This window comes from Microcaecilia unicolor, chromosome 8, assembly GCF_901765095.1.
Source record: "Microcaecilia unicolor chromosome 8, aMicUni1.1, whole genome shotgun sequence".
Lineage (NCBI taxonomy): Eukaryota > Metazoa > Chordata > Amphibia > Gymnophiona > Siphonopidae > Microcaecilia > Microcaecilia unicolor.
In genome coordinates this window covers 41,672,222-41,695,649 of record NC_044038.1, presented here as the reverse complement: position 1 = coordinate 41,695,649, position 23,428 = coordinate 41,672,222, and the positions used below count along the sequence as shown (strand labels likewise).

At 40.7% G+C, this 23,428-nt stretch overlaps 1 protein-coding gene across 2 annotated transcripts in view; it reads left to right on the top strand.

Moving 5' to 3' along the window:
- ABAT (4-aminobutyrate aminotransferase) overlaps window positions 1-23,428 on the top strand; it is a 105,558-nt gene that overhangs the window by 18,576 nt on the left and 63,554 nt on the right. For both annotated transcript variants that reach the window (XM_030212166.1, XM_030212165.1), the window contains exons 2-3: window positions 10,309-10,432; window positions 20,331-20,428. In XM_030212166.1, the coding sequence (XP_030068026.1) occupies window positions 10,363-10,432; window positions 20,331-20,428 (168 nt within the window). In that variant the 5' untranslated portion in view covers window positions 10,309-10,362. The remainder of the gene's footprint in view (window positions 1-10,308; window positions 10,433-20,330; window positions 20,429-23,428) is intronic.

Genomic DNA, 23,428 nt, shown 5'->3' with positions numbered 1-23,428 from the left:
CCATCCTCTCCTATCACCCTTTTTGGATCTCTGTTCCAACCAGTGCTGTCATTTTGCTATTTAGGTATCATTTTGGACTCCTTCCCTCGCATTCATACCTCAACTCTTTCATGTATCAAAACTCTGCTTCTTCACTTTTGTCGTTTCTTTGACCACGATAACTTTCACACTCTTGTTTTCTCACTCTTCACGTCCCATCTTGACTACTGCAATATCATTTATGCAGGACTTCTCCGTGCCACATTGAAGAGACTACAAACTTTATAAGATTTTGCAATAAGACTTTTGTACTGTGCTCATCGTGCCGATCATGTCACTCCCTTGCTGAAGTGACAGCACTGGCTTCCTGATGAATAGCAGATCAAATGCAAATAGCCCTTCTAACTGTCAAAGCTTTTAGGACCGGCATTCCTGACTATCTCTCACATTTTACGATACCCTATTCTCCTGCTATAGTTCTTCACTCCATTAATGATCACCCTTTTAGTTCTTCCCAGCCCAAATTTGCTCACTTAGAATCTACCAGACACAGTTCCTTCTTTTTCCTCTCCCCCCACATTTGGAATACACTTTCCCTTTCCCTCTGTAGTGACCCCTCCCTGAAATCCTTTAAGGTCAATCTAAAGACCTGACTTTTCAAACAAGCTTTTGGGGATTGATGGCTCCCTTGAGATTCCCTGTGATAGTTGTGACCACTACATTCTATATCTCTGTTTTATTGTTCTGCTCCTCTATCCTCTCATTTAATTAAAATCAATTTGCACCTTTCCCATCATTAAAGGCGCTCTGCTCTGTTCCTGTCTAAATTTTTAGATTGTACACTGCTCTGCTTGGAAGTTAGAGCAGTATAGCAAGTTTTAATAAGGCATAAACCGTACTTTATAATTAAGGGTTATGTGATTCGATTTTTGTGAAGTTTCTTATTTTGTTTTACTTGTGCTTTAACTGATTTCAATATTTAGCCTGTTCTCCCAATAAAGCCCAGAACAGGTTATAAAAGAACATATATCAAGGGCTCCTGTGTTAATTTTTTGTAAGTGCTGCTCACTATTAGGAACATTAGTGCATGACCTGCAAAAATAAAAATGGTCATACAAAGTGCCACATTTAAGTCCCAGATTAGAATGTGTTAAGCCCAGATTTTACTGCACTTTAGTAAGAGTCCCTTAATATGCGTAAGTGGGAGCTGCCGCCTGTACCCTGCCAACGCTCTTCCCCATTGAATGCCCCTTGCATTTGAGTACATTCTTTATAGAATACAGTACCATCTTGATTATCCAACCTTCGCTGATCTGACCAATCCATTGAGACCCCTGGTGATGTCAGACGGCTTCTCTTTATGTTTTCTGAACCCAAGACCATGCTTTTACTGCCTTTGTTTCTGCGTTGTTTGAGGGGTTACCGTTGTTTTCTGCATTATCTGACCTTTCATTTATCTGACAACGGGTCTGTCCCATTTAACTCTACTGATGTGTTTTACTAGCATTTATCTGAGAGTATGTAAACTTCTGTACATTAACTGTATTCTGTAAAATGTTAAGTGCACATATGGGACTATATTCAGTAAATGGTGCAAATTCTTGCGTGTAAATTAGGCATGGATCCCTAGAATTCTATAATACTGCATGCAACATTAGTGAATGCCCCTGACCTGCCCCTCCAATGGCCACGCCCCTTTTCAATTAAACGCTGAAAGATTTGTATGTGCATCCAGAAAGATGTGTGCACAAATACAAATTGTTGCCAATTAACACCGAAAATTGATATTAATTAATGGCATACATTTCAATTTTGAGCACCATTTATAGAATCCATGGGATGGTGCTTAAAGGGTGTACATTCACTTAATAAAGCAGTGTAATTTTCTGTCTTATAGAACTGTAGGAAGTAGGACAGAAAAGGATCTCAGGATATCTAGAGCCTGTACTGCTTTACTAGACAGAAGTTATTGTCTGACTTGCTATTAAGAACCTTTAACGATGGAAACTCCGCCACCTGAGTTATCTGCAGCAGGCCCCATTTTATTCCTTTGGTCCTGCTGCATTTAACGCGAGCTAATATTTAGTAAAAGACCCCCTAAGTAACTAACTTATTCCAATGCTTGAGTATTTTTGAGATTATATAAGAATGTTCTATCTTCCTTGCTGTAATTTAAGTTCATGATGGCGTGGCTTTTCCTCCGCGGAAAAGAACCATCAATTTCTCATGATAACCTGCTATGTATGTGAAGTCTGTTCCAAGTCACCCCTCGGTTTTCTCATTTCCGTACTAAATAAACCCAACTCTTGACCTTTTCTATTGGCTCCTATTATAGGCCTTTTTAATTTCTGTTCCTCTTTTCTAGCCATTTTCTGGTATTTCTACAGGGTTCAGAACTAGACACAGGACTCCAGGAATGACCTTAAGAAGTGCTGAGCACAGCAGGAGTGTTGCTTCACATCTTACATGTAGTATTCCTATTAATACACCTCAACATGTGGTTAGATATTAACAGTCCTGCAGTGTGTTGCAAAAACGTAAGATCGGCTGACTAGAATAATTTCTATCCCATGCAAGACGTTATGTGCATCGCAGAAAGTTTCTGATTTGCTGGAAGAGTTGATTGCTAATTACATTTTACAGTTTATAGTAGTTCAAAGCACACCATTATGGTTTTAATAGCTTACTTAGGATTTTGCAATCCAGTTGGCTCTTTCAGAGCAGTTTGGGTTAATGTGTTTATGGATGGTATGAAATAAAGATAAACAGTTGTATTACACTAGAGTTTGCCAGCATTTAGTTTAATGTGTGTGTGTGTGGGGGGGGGGGGGGTTGTCTTGATCTTGGACGCTGGTTTTTTTTTTTTTTTTATTATTGCTGACTAGGTTGAATACTTTGTGCCGTTATATAATGGTGCTGGTGGAAGGCCCAAATATTTAAGATGGGCGGTGTAGTGGAGACCCTTTGTTCAAAATGTGGGCAACAGACAGGCTCGTTCTTTCACTCTCTCTGGGACTGCCCTAAGGCATTTTGGACTGCCGTGTTCCAATATTTGGAAGCTCTGATAAAGTCATGAATATTGCTCTCGTCCCTTGGACCACTCCTAGATAAATATGAACTTTTTGTGTTACAAAGTAGGAGTGTGCAACAACTAATTCGTAAACCTTGCATATTGAGCAAGAAACTTATTTTGAGTACATGGAAGAGTGAGTCTCCATTAGAATGTTGGCATTGGTGGAACAAATTCCATGAACGTCTGCTGATGGAACGCCGGGTGATTGGGTCCTCCCTCTGGAGACGAAAGCAATTTCTTGCAAATTGGGAACCATATATACAGGCTTTGACCCCGAGAACTCGCAGCTTTGTAGTAAATTCCCTTTAGGAGATCGTTGTCTCTCTCTCTCTCTCTCTCTGGGGCGTAGCCAGACTTCGGCAGGAGGGGGCAGAGCCCCAGGTGAGGGGGCACATTTTAGCCCCTCCCCTTTCAACCCCCCTTCCCCCGCCGCCATCAGGTACCTGTAGTGGTGGGGTCCCCAACCCCCGCCAGCCAAAGTCCTCCTCAGCCGGTCTCCGGGCTGGCGCGTTGCTGCAGCTGATGTGGAAGCCTAGGATCAGCTACAGCAATGCGCCTGCTCGGAGACCAGCTGAGGACCGGCTGGCGGGGGTTGGGGACCCCTGCCAGCACAGGTACCCAATGGCGGAGGCGGGAAGGGGGGGGGGTCGAAAGGGTCGGCAGAGGCCCAGGCCCCACGTAGGTACACCCCTGCAGTGCACTCCATTTAAGTGCATGTCAGATAAGCGCATGATCTGTTTAACTGCATGCCATACTTCAGTCCCGTTTTTGGCGCCATCAGTTTCTATGGGGACAAACTTCGGTTTAGCGCAACACTGATAAGTACAAGATTCGCTTATATGCATGGTTTAAGACCGCTCCTCTGCAGGAAGGACTCTGCATAAGCGCCCGCACGGAATATGGAAGCCAATTGGCACGTGACAAAGGGGCGGTAAATTTGAAATCTTGTTGGTTAACTGCCACAGGTAGAATAAGCGAAAGAATGTTGTTAGAGTGTACACTGGAGTCGTCATCGCGCAACTGTAAGACTTAACACTGGCTGAACGAATAGAAGTTCTTAAAAAAAATTAGAACATAGTAACATAGTAGATGACAGCAGAAAAAGACCTGCACGGTCCATCCAGTCTGCCCAACATAGTAGATGACAGCAGAAAAAGACCTGCACGGTCCATCCAGTCTGCCCAACAAGATAACTCATATTTGCTGCTTTTTGTGTATACCCTACTTTGATTTGTACCTGTGCTCTTCAGGGCACAGACCGTATAAGTCTGCCCAGCACTATCCCCGCCTCCCAACCACCAGCCCCTCCTCCCAACCACCGGCTCTGGCACAGACCGTACAAGTCTGTCCAGCACTATCCCCGCCTCCCAACCACCAGTCCCGCTGCCCACCACCAGCTTTGGCACAGACCGTATAAGTCTGCCCAGCACTATCCCCGCCTCCCATCCACCAGCCCCGCCTCCCGATCTTGACTAAGCTCCTGAGGATCCATTCCTTCGGCGCAGGATTCCTTTATGCTTATCCCACGCATGTTTGAAAACAAAGTCAAGCATCTATTGGTAAAGAATATGGTGTCAATCCCAGTCAAATTTCACGTATCTTGAAGCAGAAAGACCAGCTTCTGGAAGACTGGCAAATCAATACAAATCCACACCAGACACGAAAACGGGCGGGAAAAGCTGAGGTGGTAGAAGATGCTCTTTTTCGGTGGTTTTCTCAAGTCAGGAGCAGACAGTTTCCTGTCAGTGATCCACTGCTTATGGAGAAAGCTAATCGGCTAGCTGAAAGTCTTGGACTAACTGAATTCAAAGTCGCTGTTGGATGGTTGGAAAGATGGAAGGTGAGGAACAACATAAAATTCAAGAAACAGCATGGTGAAAAACAAGACGCTGATGACTTTGGTGCTGAAAATTGGGTTGTTTCAGTTCTTCCTACCATCTTGAATGAGTTTGCACCTCGTGACATTTTCAATGCTGACGAAAATGGACTCTACTGGCGAGCCATTCCTGATGGAACACTTGCATTCAAACATGCCGAAACTACAGGAAGTAAAAACGTTGAAGGACCGACTGACGATCCTCCTTTGCTGCGATATGTATGGATGGGAGTGAGAAGTTAGAACCACTCGTCATTGGAAAGAGCAAACAACCCCGTTGCTTCAAGAATGTTAAGCGACTTCCTGTGTCATACGAGGCTAACGCAAATTCATGGATGACTGGGGAAATTTGGAAGCAGTGGCTAAAGAAGTTAAACACTAGAATGCGGGCACAAAAGCGTCAGATTTTGTTGCTTTGTGATAATTGTGCTGCACACAGTGATGATGTCAGGCTAACGTCAAGGTGGTCTTCCTGCCACCAAACACTACCTCTCTGATCCAACCTATGGATCAGGGCATAATAGCCAATTTCAAACAACATTATCGGGCTCTTGTGCTATGTCGTCTGATGAGCATTATGGATGACCAGACTGGCAAGGATAAACGTGCTGTTGAACTGGCCCGTAATCTATCACTGTTGGATTTCCTACATATGCAGAAAGAAGCCTGGAATCATGTTAAACAGGCAACCATTGTGAACTGCTACAAGCGGGCAAGCTTTGTTAGGGATGTGGAGAGGGACGAAACAGGTGCAGCTGTTGCAAACGCTTCAGATGAACAGGCTATTGACATCCTAGCCGATGTTACTGAAGAGGAGTTTCATCACTACGTAGCTGGTGATTAAGTTCTACAAACAGCTGACGACAGCACTGATGTCCAGATATGTGCCTATATGCAGGCAACGGCTGATGATGAAACAGATGATGAAATGAGCAGCGAGGCACATGCTGATGAAATTCACCAACCTCCTGTCACTTTTGCAAGAGCGCTGGAGAGTCTCAACACCGTGCGGGCCTATCTGGAGGCCACTGGATGTCAGTGCTATGACAGTTTTTATCGTCTGGCAGACGTAGTCTATGGCACTCACAGACACAAGAGTGTACAGAGGACTATGACTGATTACTTCAAGTAAGCCTAACATCAGTTAACGGAGACTGTATACTGTACGTATAATAAACAGTACTGTACATATGTTTATCAGATGTAAAGCTTCTTTTTTGGGTCACAATGGTTAAGAGCACGCTCCAGTTAACTGCATGTTATTTCTTTGGTCCCAGACCCTTGCACTTAAGCAGATTGCACTGTATATCTTTATCTATCTATCTATCGAAAGGGAAATGGGACTTGATATACCGCCTTTCTGAGGTTTTTGCAACTACATTCAAAGCGGTTTAAGTAGATATATATAGATATAGATGATTTTTTATATTTACATTATGATCTTTTAATTTACAATATGATCTGGTGGATAGAAAAGGGATCAATACAAAGTAACAGAATAGCAGTAGTAAAATTGAGAATACCTGATTTACTGATCTGTAAGTGATGACATGGAAAAATGTACTCTGTTAGTCAAGTTGGTACGTAATGGGAAGGGTCGAGTAGGTGATGGGGTGGGGAATGGGAGTTTCTACTTTTGAAAACATTTTTGATGATATTTGTTTCAGTATTGCTTGTAACGTACTTGTTCCTTTTCTGAATGTCATCAACAAAAATGATTTGAACATATTGGTGCTGGTGATTTTGTGAATCTGCACTCTTGACTCTCCTCTGTGTTTCTATTGAAGAACTGCCTGGAAATGATGAATTAGACAGAACTTAGAGCATTGGAAACTCCTAAAATTAGAGAGAGAACTTTTAATGAATGGAATATATAATATAACCAGCATATTACAGGACAAGAACATATCTGAGCTGCTAGGCCATCACACAGCCCATGGGGCTTCTAGGGGGTTCCACAACACTGGAATGGACTACTGCAGTCTTCACCAACAGATGTTGCTTACAAATTTTAAATCTGAGCTTAAAACGTTTTATTCACAGATGCAGACCTGCTGGGGGGGGGGGGGGGGGGGGGGAGATTCCATCCAGTCTGCCCAACAAGCTAAACTCATTTTACTTAATATGTGATACTTTATATGTATACCTGAGTTTGATATGTCCTTTCCATTCTTAGGGCACAGACCGTATAAGTCTGCCCAGCACTCTTCTTTTACTAAAAGTTCTGAAGCTAATGTCGAATCCCCTTAAAATTTACACTCGAGCCCATCCCTATCTATTCAGTCACAATCAGGGCGTAGCTCGTAGAAGTCTAGATGTCTTAGATATTTAGGAGTCAATTTAACCCATGATTTGGAGGGGGTTGTATGTGGCTAATTTTCCTCCAAGGTTCCGGAGCTTCTTTTGGAGCTGGAGCGATGAGAGGGTTTAAAACTCTCCTGGATAGGCCACATTCATGCTATCAATGCTGCTTCCAAAATTGTTTATATCTATTTATGGCACCAGTAGCATGGGGGGCCTGGGCCCCTCCACTTTTGTCTTGGGCCCACACAACTACGGTACCTTCATTGGCTGATGGTGATGCCCAAATCTCACCAGCCAAATGGCTCCAAAGTTCGAACCTCTCCTGGTGTAAGGAAGTTGGCAGCTTGCTTTCTAGCAGCTGATGTTGGCACTCCGTGCATGCTCAGTTCACGTGTATGAACTGAGCGTTTGCGAGGAGTGCCAGTGTTGGTGGTTAGAAAGCATGCTGCTGACTTCCTTACACCAGGGGAGGTTTGCCAGCCAGCAAAGGTAACATTTTTAATAGGGGAGAGGGAATGGAGTTGAGGAGAGAGCAGAAAGAAATAGGTGGCCCTAGAGTTTCTTCCCCCCCCCCCCCCCATGGACTGCTGGCTATGCCCCTATGTTTCCTGATGGTGTGGTGGGGTGAGGGGGCCCTCTAAGACTGTTTGCCCAAGGCCTGCTTTTGTATCTCGGCAGCCCTGCACGGATGGCTATACCTGAATGCCATTATGATAAGCCAAGTCTTCTTCGCTTATGAACATGCAAAATAGTTTCTTCTAAGATGATCTTATTAAGTATTCCATATTGAGTTGGGATAGTAATATAAAGAAGGCAATTCTATATAAGCATGCCTGCATTTAGGCACATCTGATGCATGTAGATGCAGAAAGACTATCTGTGCAGAGAGGAAATGATATGAAAATATTGTAACGAACTCTCTGTAATATATATATATATATATATATATATATAAAATTTTAATTGTAAAAATGTTTTGTTACATCACAAGCAAGATGAGAAATAGGCAGATAAAATATACAACAGAAAACTTAATTGAAATCACATTACTTCCTAATAGCCCACATTAAGGGAGGCCAATGGAACTCAATTGGAAAAGGACGTAGGAAGATAATCAAAGAATGTACAGGCTTTAATATTAACTGAATAACCTGTAGATTTAATATTACTGAATAACCTGTAGATATATTAAATCAAAGATCTCACTTTTTATTAGCAACAAAATGCTCCAAATGCATGAGATCTAAAAAGAAAACAAAAAACCTAAGAAATGTTACCCCAGGTAACCAGGCACTTGCAATAAAACTTCAAAACGTTTTTGGCAAGAGGAAGGCCTTACCTTTCTGTGAAAGAGTATTTCCTTAGATTTCTCCTAAGCCTATTTCCACTTGGGTGTCCTTCATTTGAAAAAGGCTCACCTCCTGTACATTAACTCCACTGAGATATTTAAACGTCTCTATCATATTCCCTCTGTCCCTCTCTTCCAGCGCCATTTCTCCACGACTCCTGTAGGAGATCATTCCTGTGCATGCAGTCGTCAAGATATTATGTTAAAACCCCTGAAGATGCCATAGCGTGAAACGCATCGATTGCGTTGGGTTTGACAAACTGAGGTGCTGGAGTTTGAGTTCTATTTTCTGTCATCAACGGATAGAACTTTCTGATTGAAGTTGAATAGCCCAGTTGGGATACAAAGAAGGTTTTGAGGGAATTAAGCATTACTGGAATGTAAGAAGTTAATTCTTCTTGGAAATACCAGGGAGAAGTGCAAGCACGAAATTGATCGTATCGGATAGAGGGTGTATAAGCAATTTGAGCTACTATCACTGGGGTGTCATGAACCTCAGTAGAGACATTACGTAATACATCTACAGTTTGTAGTAACAACATGAAAAAATATCAATAATAATGTTTTGTAATTGCAATTGTCTGGATAATACTTGGTCCCCATGGTACTAGGTTTGTGAAGAAGAATAATTGAATGCATGAAGTTGTGAAAGGTAGAGTTAGAATGAATGCAAGTATCTGAACCATAACATGGAGTAAAATTATTTAAATAATAGAGAAAAGATTCTTACATATTTTTTGTAATTAAAGGAGATAATATATAATTGAATGGTCATTACAGTGTTATTTTATCTAATCGTGTGACCAAAGAAAAAAATAGAGCTCATACAAGGGATCAATGAATATTCCCAATTTCACTTTGCAGCGAACTTTCTTTGAAATCTTTAAAGTTAACCTGAAAGCTTTCTTTTTTGAGCAGGCGTTCGGGGACTTGGAATGAAGGGATTATCAGCATGAGATTATAACCTGTACCTCTTCTCTGACTCTCCCCTGCCCTTACCTTTTGTGTGAATGTGTATCTTTGCTATTAAAATTGACATTCCTTTCCTCTCTCTATATGATTATAGTTTTGTAAACTACTGTGCTCTGCCTTGGCAGCTAGAGCGGTCTATTAAGTCAAAGTAAACTAAACTTAAATTATAGTGAACTCGGGCCACAAAGTATAATAACACAGGAGGGAGAGAGCCTCAGAACCCACCCCACATTCTCAAAGAATTGGGGTTCATGGGTAATAAAATCATTGGCATAAAACAGTGTTTCCCAAGTCCGGTCCTGGAGTACCCTTTGCCAGTCAGGTTTTCAGGATATCCACAATGAATATGCATGAAAGAAATTTGCATGTAATGGAGGCAGTGTATGCAATTCAAGTTCTTCCATATTCATTGTGGATATTCTGAAAACCTGACTGGCAAGGGGTACTCCAGGACTGGACTAAGGAAACTGGAATTTAAAAAAATCTCCTGAAAATACAATTGTAAAAATGAAGTTCTCTGTGCAATACAAGTAAGTACTGTAACAAGTAGTGGTAGCTGAAACTTAAATTGTGTAGGCAGTTGTCAGTCTGAGGCTTTTTCCTCCTGTTATACTTTATGGATTAGGTTCACTATATGGTTTATCTTTTGAAGAGTGTACATAGGTTATTTGTTCAGATATTCTCTTCTGTCCTTTGATATACTTGATACATGATTATAAAATTACTATAAACAGTGCTTTTTTTTTTCTTTTGTAGACCATCGGCTACAATTAAGGAACATCTCTGCATCTTTGTTAAAAGAACAAAAAAATGTCGTACTTGTTGCTCACTCAACAAGTGATGTTTGCTCTTAAACAGAGCTCAAGGATAGTAGCGCCTGGTAAGTATTTTGCGGCCTCTGTTAAACAATTGTAACTTACTAGGGCAGCCACCTTGGCTCAACTTGTGTGTGTTTTATCTATACTTGTGAAATACATTTTTTTTAGAGAATATTAGCAAGGATAAAAATATAAGGCATACCAAATTGGATCGGAAGAGTGGTCCATTGAGTCAACAGTGGTCATAGGTGCTGACTCTTCAAAATGATTGGGGTGCTAAACACATCACAAATTAACCTTCTCTGGGCACAGTGGATAAACTTGCTCAGTATTCGGGGTACTCAGCAATCACTGCACCCATAGACCTGGTACCTATGGTCAGGGTCATTTGAAAGTACAGTACTCAGATCACAAGGAAAAAAACTCTCTGATTATGTAAGTGGCTTTATTTAACGAGCATGAAGCTTGGAAGAATGTATTAAGCCTTCTTTATATATATATATATATATATATATATATATATATATATATATATATATATAATTTCACCACTTGCTCTTCCAAGCTCAGTGAAAGATAGGTATAGTTGGGAATTCCCTTAACCTTCTGGGTGAAGTTGCCGAGAAGATTCTAAAGGGGGTGGGGTGGGTCTGACAGAGATGCATATGCCACAACGCACCTACCATGAATACGCCACTGGCAGTTAGCTATATCTCTTATTTGCCATGCATTTAACACGCAGTAGCAACTTTTTCTGTATTAAATGCTCAAATGAGAACATCTCTAACGCTTAATGCAGATATTGCACATTAATTTTAGCAATTACCCTATAGTAACTGCTAAAAAGGAGCTTTACATTGCCCTCCTTCCTATATAGCTTTCTCCCTGCAAGCATCTAAATTGAACCAGAAGCTCTCTAGTCTTTTGTTTTTACATACTGATATACAGCCCTTCGCAAAGGATGCTGGCTTATTGAAGATGATTTGTTATACCTCTAATTGCATGATTGAAGGTTGTATCAAGGTTGCAGATGCTTCAGAATGGCAAAATAGAACATTGTGTTGCTGTCAGTCTCCCTCAAAATAATACTGTGAAGGAAAAAATCTGGATGTGCTATTCAACTAGGAAAATCTTCATCTTGTAAAGAGGTGCTTTTCAAATAATTTTGCATAGCCTTTGAAAACTAAGAGACAGGGTGACGTTCTAGATAGTCTTGCTTCCATTTGTGTACAATATTACCAGCTGATGTACAAATCAGTATAACAACTTGTGTTCAAAACTTTTGATATAACCAGTTTCCAAGTATGTTTTGCCTTCTTAAACATGTCCTATTTTATTTTCAGACAGTAAATATGTACTGAACTTCCATTGCACATGATAATGCTAATGAAGCTTAGTATTCTCCACTTTTTATGTTTAAATCATATTTATTGATGACATAAAAGGAACAAATACAGTGCAAGTAGCATTGAAACAAATATCAAATAAATTTCCAAGGTTATTAATCCTTATATTCTCCCCACCTCCCTCCCAACCCTTCCTGTACTTTGTACCGATCCTGTCTCTATCTACCCTAATAATAATTTTTAAAAAAATTCTCCACTTTTTAAAACTAAGGTGAATTTTCAAACAGTACTTAGACATTTGACACTGTATCGGACAAGTCTTAAGTGGCAGTTTTGTTTCATTTTCAGAAGCACATATATAAAACTGTGCATGCAAGCCGGCGAATGTCTAGTTTTATATATACACACACAAAAAACAGGCATGGGAAGGGCATGCTAGGATGAGGCCCACTGTGGGGTCAATTTATAAAGTGCACTAAAATGCAGCCTGCTGAGTGCAAATTCTTTAACACCATTTGGACACCCAGATTCCATTATAAAGTACTAGAATATAAGTTGGTATTTATATGCTAACATTTAGGCGTGCCCACTTATGCCATGTCAGTATTCTATAACCTACATACATAAATGTTTGATATGCCCAGCCCATATACCTACCCCTGTGCACACCCCCTTGCACTTATGCACTATGGGCCAGATTCTATATATGACGCTAAGAGTTACGCACATTAAATTGACCATGCACTCAATTTAATACGCATAACTTAATCGAGTAACGAGCCAAATAGGCACTGATAATTGGGTGATAGCCAATTATTCACACTAATTGGCATTAATTAGGATTTAGGTGCATATTGGGTTCTATAACGATGTGCGCGTAAATCCTAACACACGAACATATTTGGTGGCATGGATGGGGGCATTTCTGGGGGTGTTCCCAAATGTTAGGCACAGTTTGGCCATATTCTATATCAACGTGCATAACTGTAGGCACCACAATGATATTAAGCTCAGCTCCTATCAATATTTCTTATTTACAACTATTGAATTACAGTTATGAACATACTATTGGATTCGTCAGATAAACATGCTTCAACAACTAGGCTAATGTCATTTGAACCTGGCATAAGTAAGGGTGAGCATGTAATCGTCATCAATCCACTGTAGAACTTTTTTTTTACTTTTTCATTTGCAATTGCATTGTCTTCCCACATGTAACATAAAACGATTGCTTAGCTTCTTCTCATCTTCACGTCAACGTTAGTCTTCATTATAAAGTGTTTGCTAAGTTATTAAGGAGATGCATCACAACTGGCATTTAAGCTTCCTCGTAGCAGGCCTAATTACAGGTGCCGAAGTTAGGCGCAGTTTGTGCCTAAGCGTGATGTTATAAAGGATGCATACTCCTTATAGAATTCGCTAAGTGTATTACATTTTCGGCACCGATTTTTAGGCACTACTTAACAGAATATACACTTATTCAATGTATGTGCTAAAGTCATAGAATTCTACCGAGTGCATGTTTACCACGTACATGTGTGTTACATTCACCCATGGATGTTGTAATATTATATATTGTTTGAAAGTAAATTGTGCTCACATTAGGCATTAAGGCTATAGAATTAGGCGGTATATGGGTACTCAAGATGTATAGGTACAGATATTGGGCATTTATGTCTGACAAATGCATTTGCTTTTCCTAATTTATATGTATTTTGTATCTCATTTTTCTTTACTCAATTTATTAGCTGGGGCCATCGTAAGTAAGGCTCAGAATTCAGTTCAAATACTTTAATAACACAAAAGTTTGGCAGTGAAGCTTGTAATCATTAGTCCCTTTATAAAATTACTTCATAAAGTACTTTTTGAGTGAATTATTTGTTCCAATATTTGAACAAGAGCGCATTAAATTATATATCTCAAAATAGTCTTAGAGTAAAAACATTTGCCCCAAAGGCTACTTAAGTTCATTCAAAAAACACTTTACCAAGAAAACCAACCAGCATGATCATATTTCAAGCCAGAGCCCTGCCTCAGGGATGCACTTGTCAATTTTTTACATAGAACTAAAGAGTTGAGGTGTAACTTTTTTTTTTTTTTTTTTTTTTTAGTTACTGTGCTCTTGTTCGAGAGATGAACTAATACATATAAATATATAAAGAAGTGCTGTTATGAAGAGAGAGTGTTATAATTTCACTTCTGTTGTGGAAGTTTAATATGGACTTTTGATAACACATATTTGTGCTGGATATGCCAAACCTAGGTACAGCCCAAACATATAAGCACCCAATGTCTGTACCTATACATCCAAAATAAGCCTTTAAGCAGAGTGTACATACAGCATTGCTGAAAATGTGACTAATACACATATGCCCGGGTGAATTTAGTGTTCATTACAGGACATCCTGTTTCGAAGATTGACCCAATTGTGTCCAAAGTTAATTCTGTTTTGTAGTTTCTTGAACCATTCAAATTTACTGTCACTTTTTGAAATTACAATTTGATAATTACAAACTAAAGCTTAAGCAAAGAGCACTTTTCACAGTCCAGAATTTTGAACGTATTGATAAATTAAAACCATCATATCCCGTATTGAGGAACTTCTATGTTGTCATGAAAAAACAATTGGTAACTAAAGAACTCCAGTACAATACAACTGGCATTTCTATCCCCTAAATACCCTTAAGAGTTCTATATTTCAATCTGCCTAAGTACAGACCATTGTACACAGTGGTCAGATATAAAATTTTGTAGCATGATCTAGCAGTTAATACAATATGATGTATTGAAAGGAAGCTCGGGGGTCGTAGGTGAAAGAGGACAGATTCAGGAGTAATCTAAGGAAATGGTTCATGAAAAAGGTGGTGAATATGTGGAATGACCTCCCCGTGGAGATGGTGAAGACAAAAACTGTACCGGAATTCAAGAAGCTTGGGACAAATGCATATGATTTCTAAGGGAGAGGAAGGGATAGTAGATGGCATGGATGGGCAGACTGGATAAGCCATTTGGTCTTTATCTGCCTTCACACTTGTCTCTCATAAATGTATAATATGGAGTTTTGGGTTTGTTTGTTTTTTTATTTAATCCATTCATGCCCCTTTCACTCTAGTGAGCTTTGAAAAGTACAAACGTCAGATGTCCTCCCTCCCCTCACCATAGGAGCCAACTTTTCAAAATCATTGGGGATGCTAAACTGAAAACAACTTGCCCCTTATTGGACACGGTGAACGAGTTAGCTTAATATCGAGGGTGCTCAAGTATCCACAGAGCTGGCTCTTATGCCCCTCGCCCCACTCCCCTGGGACTATTATTTGCAAAACTTCAAATTTAGCAAAATATCAGATATCTGTTTCTTAGAACAGAGGATAAAAACTTTATGCAGAAAAGTCTCGTGTATGTGTCAATTTTTCTGTACTAGTTATTGCTCATGGGCAACATTTGAGGAGTAAAAAAAAGATCTTTTATTTTTGAAGCAGCTTAGAACCAAAACATTGTATCAAGAGTGAGAGAATGGCAGTCTTTGCCACATAGTGGAGTTTTTGTTTGAAGTTTTTTTTGTTTATTTGTTGCATTTGTACCCCACATTTTCCCACCTATTTGCAGGCTCAATGTGGCTAACATAGTACCATGAGGTGTTAGCCACCTCCGGTGATGAAACAAAAACAGAATGATGTTGTCATATTATAGAATCAAGAGAAGAAGAGTTATATAATGTTCATTGCAAGTTTTGGTTTCGTTGTGTTGCTGATTGGGAGCCAGTGTAGTTTTTCACGGAGGGGTTTTGCGTTATCAAATCGTCTTTTTCCAAATATTTATTTATAAGCCTGGCTGCCATGTTTTGGGCAGTCTGGAGTTTCTTTAAGGTTTGTTCTTTGCATCCCGCATATATTCCATTGCAGTAGTCTAAGTGACATAGTACCATTGATTGTATCAAGTAGCTAAATTACTACAGTTACATACATAGTAGATGACGGCAGAAAAAGACCTGCACGGTCCGTCTAGTCTGCCCAACAAGATAAACTCATATGTGCTACTTCTTGTGTATACCTTACCTTGATTTGTATCGGCCATTTTCAGGACACAGACCGTAGAAGTCTTGCCCAGAACTAGCCCCACCACCCAAGCACCAGCCCTGCCTCCCAATCTCGGCTAAGCTTCTGAGGATCCATTCCTTCTGCACAGGATTTCTTTGTTTATCCCACGCATGCTTGAATTCCGTTACCGTTTTCATCTTCACCATTACTACAGTTAAAGATGAAATATACATCAGAACCATAGACGTTAATAAATTGATCTGAACTCTGGACTGGTTCTTTTGGTGAGTTTTATGAAACCGAAAACCTGGGCTGGATTAGTTTCCGGCCATGGATTGAACTCCTGGAAACTAAAGTGGTTCTCCTGATCTAAAAATGGCCAGTACTTGAAATTGCTGGTAACTCATGTTGAGGGCGACCAGGACCATCACATGAGGAGGTGGAAGATGGACCTGCTTATCAGTGTCTTCTGTTTGCTTCGGATGGTGGAAGAAAAGATAAAGGCATTAGTAAGCTGCTTCCTACAATGCTGGCACTATCAATTTACTCTTCTGACCCTGCCTCCCCCCCCCCCCCCCCCCCCCCCCACACCGAGCTAGTAGAAAAGAGAAGCTGGGACTAGCCATGGGCTATGGAAGAGGAGTTAGAAGATGTGGGGTAGGTGAAATAAAATTTCTGTTCTCTTAAAAAATGTCTCCGGGAAAATAGGTGGGGAGGGGGGACACATGAGCATGGAAGGGCCCATCCAAAATACTGCGTCTGGCTACATCTCTGCTCTCCTCTGTCCATCCCTGAGATCTTGTGCTCTTTCCCCCTCCCCTCCCCCCCAACAACAAAATAGTTTGGAAAAGTGTTTTATTATGCAAAAACAAATTGGTATTTAATGTGCAAATTGATGCAAATATGTCACAATTTCCCAAATTTACGTAGAATCTGCCCCTGAACTGCTGTAGGAAATCAAGGGCTCTAGCTATAATTATAGTATATGTAATAAAGAAAAACATGTGCCCTAGGTTCTAATAGTCTTGAATTGAAGGTCCTATGTAAATGTCACCACAGTACCAAGATATTGGAACAAAGAATATGTGTTTTGTAATACCTCTCTGAATGTCATCTTTTTACAAATATTTGTGGCAAACATTTAGGTGTCCTTTTACTAAGGTGCTGTAATGGATTTTGTATGGGCTAAATATGCCCATTATATTCCTATGGGCATCTTATCGTTTAGCTCATGCTAATTATTAGTGTGTGTTAAATCTGTTATCGCACCTTAATGAGAAACTTTCAAGCTCCACCAGAATTGTTATCAAGAAACATGTATTACCACAGTTTATAAACTAAATTCTACACACTTTTATGAGGTAATGAGCAGTATAATGTTCATAATACAGTCTAATATACGTCAGTGCGCTGTCCTTTTTTTATATTTTATTCCAAGTACTAGTTATATTTGTCGAGAGTCAAATCAAAATGTTTTCTAGGGTAGACGAATGCCCCCGAGGGATATGTAATGAAAAACTTGTTTCAGCAAATGTAGTGCTGATTGGAATTTTCTTACAACTCTTTTGGGATGCTTGCCAAGACTTTTGAAAAAATGCCTTGTAGCTAACTTGTCTCGTATGGCCTGGTTTACAAAATTGCTTCCCCCCCCCCCCCCCCCCTCTATTGGCACAGAACAGGAGAAAACATGCCTTAGTAAATCTGGCCCATATTAATGAACAGAAGTTGTTGACTGTGTTCTCACACCATCCTTGCAGACAAGTCATCATCATCCATGTGCTTAATTCCTTTCTGTTGCCAAACACAAATGATGTTATTGAACAAACAAAAGCTGTATATGCTGAAGTCCACAGAAAACAAATTGCTGCTGGTGGTGGTCTTTTCTGGAGAAAGTAATGTTTAAATAGCTAATAGCAAATCAAAAGAAAAAAAGCAGATCAAAAAAGACAAAAAAATAGAACAGGAGGGTAACAGAAGAAGTGGTTTATTACAAGTTACCCGACGTGGCCACGTTTCGCCCTCAGGCTGCGTCAGGGGTAAAAAAACTAATAGGGGTAAAAAGCAAAGTGAACCCCTAAAAGTAGTCATACAACCACCTTACATAAGTGCTTCCCAAGCTTACTCAGCAAACTTCACAATGCTATGTTGACTGGCAGCATTCAAAGGAAGTTTCTAAGTGTTTGGGAGGGATATATTCAGCCTTTGTCGCTAAGGTTTGGAAGCTATAAACAAGCTCATTTTCAAAGCACTTAGCCTTCCAAAGTTCCATAGAAACCTATGGAACTTAGCCTCCCAAAGTGCTTTGAAAATATGCCTCAAATTGTTCTAGGAAGATTGCTGAGGAAATTGAGTATAGGTTCTTGAAGGAAAGGTATATGGTCTGAGAGAGCGGGATTCCTTTATTTTTAGTATCCTAGTAGTGCTTGGAGAAGGCCCCCTCAAGTTTTGGTTGAACTATTTATAACTTGGAGGGGATGGAGTTGGCAGGAGGAAGGCAGAAGATGGTAATTGGGGGAGGGTTGATTATAATTTAAACATGGTCTTGTTGGAAGGGTGGGTTGGGGTGGGAAGCTAGGGAAAGGAATGGAAAAGATTGAACTACACAGGTACTTCTTTGATCAATAAAAACTGTTGAAACATAAAAGTTAACTTCTGCCATTTCCTAGTTTTTTTTTTTTTATTTGATTTGAAGACTGAGGAGAAGCTTGGGCCAAAATTTTGGATATCGTCTAACTCCTAAATACTCCAAGGGAAGCTATGACAGCACCTGGTCATAGAATCCTCAAGGATTTTCAGATGAAATATACAGGAGACCCCCTCTATTTGGCCTATAAATAAGAATAGATTTTTATTTTGTGCACCTGTGCTCAAGAAAGTATGCACCCTAAACTCTATGGTCCATCTTTTCTCTGCAGTAGTTAATAGTTAAATAAAGGAAATGGTTAACTTGTATAACCTCATAACACAAGTGAACATGAAAATGCTTGAAAAGGCTTTATATATAAAAACCTAACAATGCAGGTTTATTTTTTTTAAAAATAACAGGAGGAAAAGACCTCATCAAAATTAATCACTGGTCTGAAAAACCTTCCTAGATGATGTATTTATTTTTACATATAAATGGTCCTGTGCATCTGTGTACATCAGAGCTTTATCACACAGCACTATAATTTATATTGTCCCTCACGTGTACAAAAAAAGGTTACTTATCTGGAAACAATTTCCTCATGTGGTTCAACAAGCGCCAAAAAATTATTCCTCTGCTCTTTTTACATGGCGTCCTGCGATCATGAGCCCAGGAGCAAAATCGGTGTCAGTCCTGAGAGGGACCCGTTTCGCCACGTGCTTTCTCAAGAGATTTCACCACACTGATGTTCTCAAAGTCTTCTTGATTTATCCAGCCATGTCTGGTCCTATTTTAGCGGTTTTGCGATTTTGGCTTTGAATTGAAAAATGACCTAATCTAGCGCAGGGTTCTTTTCTTCACAGTGGAAATAGATTACAAAGCTCAGGATGACATTATAAATAATTATAGCACACAAGGATTATCTTATCCGATTGCATCACCACCAAAATCAAGGTGTGGGTTATCTGTGGGACTTAGAAACACATAGACCTCTCAATATGTCCAAAAAAAAAAAGACCATGTGCTAAAAAAAACATCCAAATCACGATTTTGGAATGGCAAAATTTGTACATCCTACACTGCAGTTCTTCCAAATAGCAAGAGGGCTCAAAATTAGGACATACAACTGCGATAATTGAATGGGAAGAAACGTCCAAGTCTAGAAAAAAATATTTTTATTTAGACCTGTCTGTCTCGGTCGTGTCCAGGGTGTAAAAGGGTGCTCTGATTGAGCAGCTGACCACTGCACAGATTAAGACATGACGGGGCCGCCGAGAGACCCAGCCGAACCCAGGGCAGGATTGGACCACTGTTCCGCCCCTCCACACTCAGACCGCCACTGCACCAACTTGTTACCACCCGTCCCCTTACCAACTGCTGCTGTCCTCTCCTGCTCCTGTTGCACGTGCCACCCAGGACCTGGATGATTGTATTAACCTGATAATTGTGTTAATACAATCGTCTGGGTCCTGGGCAGCACGTAGAGCAGGAGAGAGACCAAGAGAAGACAGATCCGTCCCGGAAGCAGGAAGGAAGAAGCTTGCCTGGGTCCCCCCTTGGAGGCCGGGCCCGGGGAATTTTGCCACCTCTTGGCCCCTCCCCCCTCTCGGCCCTGAGACATCCTTCATGAATCCCCCAGTGGTTACTGTCCCTCTCCCTTTTCCCTGACAGTGAAACCAAAAGGAATGCCAGGCCGGATGATGAGGGTGTCTGGTATTATCTGCATTCTGAACAAAACAAAAAGCAAGTCTGAGGTGTGATGTGTGTCTGCAGAGTGAGACTTCTTGGAAGCTCCTAGAAAATGTGTTCAATCAGTGATGTCACTTATTTGTAAGGACTTGTATCCTCTTGTCCACAAAAAACACCTGCTACAGGTAAGTAAACTTGATTTTATATGCAATTCCTTTTTATAGTGAGATATTGACATTTTTTAAATCTTTTTATATTCCAGGCTGCAGGTATGTCAGTCAAGCAGCAGCAAAGACAGCTGTAGACTTTGATTATGATGGACCTTTAATGAAGACAGAGGTCCCTGGACCAAGATCCAGGGTAAGTTCATGACTTAAAACAGTATGGGGCTGTTCTATAACTGGGGACTTCCATTTAGATTCACCGAGGAGCTTTTTCTATATAACTCCTGGATGCCAAGGTTCCATTATAGAATTCTAGTGTAGCTTCTTTAGGCACACCTAATATTAAAGCCATAAAATTCATTTACAAAAATGTGTATTCTGCGCTATCCACAGTATTCTAGGCGGAGAACAAAGTAAACGTACATAATAGCAGTAACAATATAACATTGCAATAAAAAACACACAATAACAAAATACAATGCATAAAACAAAAATGCAGCTGAAACTAAAATCATCAAGAATCTTAAAATATGTCAAGATGTTTGGTAAGCCTGTTTAACATATTAAGTGTCGGCAGAAAAAGACCTATTCAGTCAATCCAGTCTGCCCAACAAGATAAACTCATATGCGCTACTTTATATGTATACCCAGGGCTTTTTTTGAGGGGGTACTTGGGGGTACTTAGTACCGGCACCTTTTCCATTGTCTGCTAAAATTGACCCATGGACCTCAAGTTTTAATGAAAGAGCTCGGGCTCTACACAACAATTCTGCCTTGTCATAGATTCTGTGACTGGTTGCGGGGGGCCTAGCTATTATGGGATGTGTCCCTCAGTGATCACCCCACCCCTGAAGGGTGGCCTGGCATTTGAGTACCGGCACCTTTTTCACTAGGAAAAAGTGCACTGTGTATACCTGACCTTGATTAAACAAAAGTCTTGTGCGCCGCCTTAAAATCTTTTAAGTCTCTTAAGGCTCAAATATTGGTGGGCAAAGAGGAGGCCCTAAAGAAAAGCTGTAGTAGTAAAGAACTAAGGCAACAAAAATAGTTGATCCATTTAAACTCCTGAGGTTCGTTCTAATCTGAGGACATCTTAGCTCCACCAGTATGCCTTTTCTACATGTCATGTTTGCCTTTTAAGCAAATGGTATCATGACTGTGTGCTATGTGCTAATGCATCTAAGAAGTATTTTTCTATAAGTGGATGCCCCCATTTAGGCGCCCCAATGCCATGGGGTGGGAGCCTGTTCTATAATGGCATCTGAACACCCTGAAGCAACTACAGAATACCTGGCGTAGCCTGCTATTAGAGTACCTAAAATCTAGGCGTCCACATTTACAGGTGTAACTGCAGGCACTCAGATGTGGCAAGGGCATAGGTAACAAAGTATTCCATAAGTTGTGTCAGCCCTGTCCATGCGCTGCTCCTGTGCATACCCCTAGCATTTAAGTGCCGTGCCATACAAGTATGCCCGTACAGAATAGCACTTAGGGAGAAAATTCACATTTACGTGCCTATGTACGTGCACCAGTGTTCTGTACATTTATGCGTGTAATGCACTTATTTTATTTTTATTTATAGAATTTTATTTTCCATTCCAATCCAGAAAAAAAGAAAAAGGCATAAATCATTGAAACTCGTGAAACAAATTACCTTCAAGCCCACATCAAGGAGAAAGATCACCAATACATAATCCTAAGCAACAAAAATCAGAACAGGAGGTGTTTACAAAAAGCCAAATTGGGTCATACACATATGGTTCCTATCATTTCTCATGACCTTTAATGAAACCTAACTGTAAAGGTTCCCAAAATACAAACTTCTTCCCCTAATAAGTGATCGTACGTTTACTTGGAAACGTAAAAATAAAACTGCTCCCAGGGCTACTACCCTGGGCTTCAAGCCCAAAAAAAGCCTTACACCAGAGTTGAGGAGCCCTGGAAATTAATTTTGCACCACACGTGCACTTATCCTATATAATAATTCTCACCTCCAACAGGATGTGCCTGGGACCGTGCCTGCAGGAAGTGGTCTGCTAGGCAGGCACTCACTGACCTCAGTGACATCAGTGACAGACAATTTGGCAAAGCAAAACAATCTGAGTGCTGGCCATTAGGACACAGGGTTGATAGGAGAGTTTTAAAAGACTGAAGGAACCGAAAGTGTTAAATGGGGGGAGGGGGGGAGTTCTGAACGACTGAAAGACATGAACATTTGGGAAAGGAAAACAATCTCAATTTTGGCCATTAGGACACAGGGTAGATAGGAGAGTTTTAAAAGACTGAAGGAAACGAAAGTGTTAAACTGGAGAAGGGGGGGGGGAGTTGTGAATGACTGAAAGACTTGCAAATTTGGGACAGGAAAACAATCTCAATGCTGGCCATTAGCACACAGGGTACATAGGAGAGTTTTAAAAGACTGAAGGAACCAAAAGTGTTCGGGGTGGGGGGGGTGGGGAGGGGGGGGGCAAGTTCTGAATGAATGAAAGAAATGAAAATTTACGAGAGGAACACAATCTGAATGCCGGGCATTTGTACACAGGGTAGATAGGACAGACGACGTGAAAGTATTACATCTTGGGGGAGGGTTGAGGAGGAAAGCAGTGGGGTATCCAGATACTGGGCGTTAGGGCCACGGGGGTACATAGACTTTTGAAAGCCTTAAGGAACCCAAAGTGTGGGAAGGAGGAGGAAAAGGAGGGGAGGGAACGGGGTGAGGGGCATTAGGAACAGGGGAGGGGGCCCTGTCACACACTCTCATTCTCACACACACACTGTCACACAGACAGTCTCACTCTGTCACACACCCACACATTCACTCTGGCTCTCTCTCTCAAAGATACACACTCCCAGGAAAACCTTGCTAGCACCCGTTTCATTCGTTCCAGAAACGGGCCTTTTTTTACTAGTTATCCTATAATAGGGGACTTACATTTGTCTCTCTAATGCTATCCTGTTCAGTAGTGAGTATGATGTGAGCTAATGGATTTTCCTGAATTCTGTTGTGGCAAGGTGAATGGGTTCAAAATTATGTAGCTTCTTGATGATTTGGTCCTTCCAGTTGAAACTAAGGCCCTATGAGGAATGTCAGTAGCAAACAGAAGCAAATGGTAGTCAGACCAGAATACTTTAAGTGAAGGATGCTGGAGGATGTGGTCAAAGCATCTAGCATATGAGGCAAAATGAGACCAAGAAT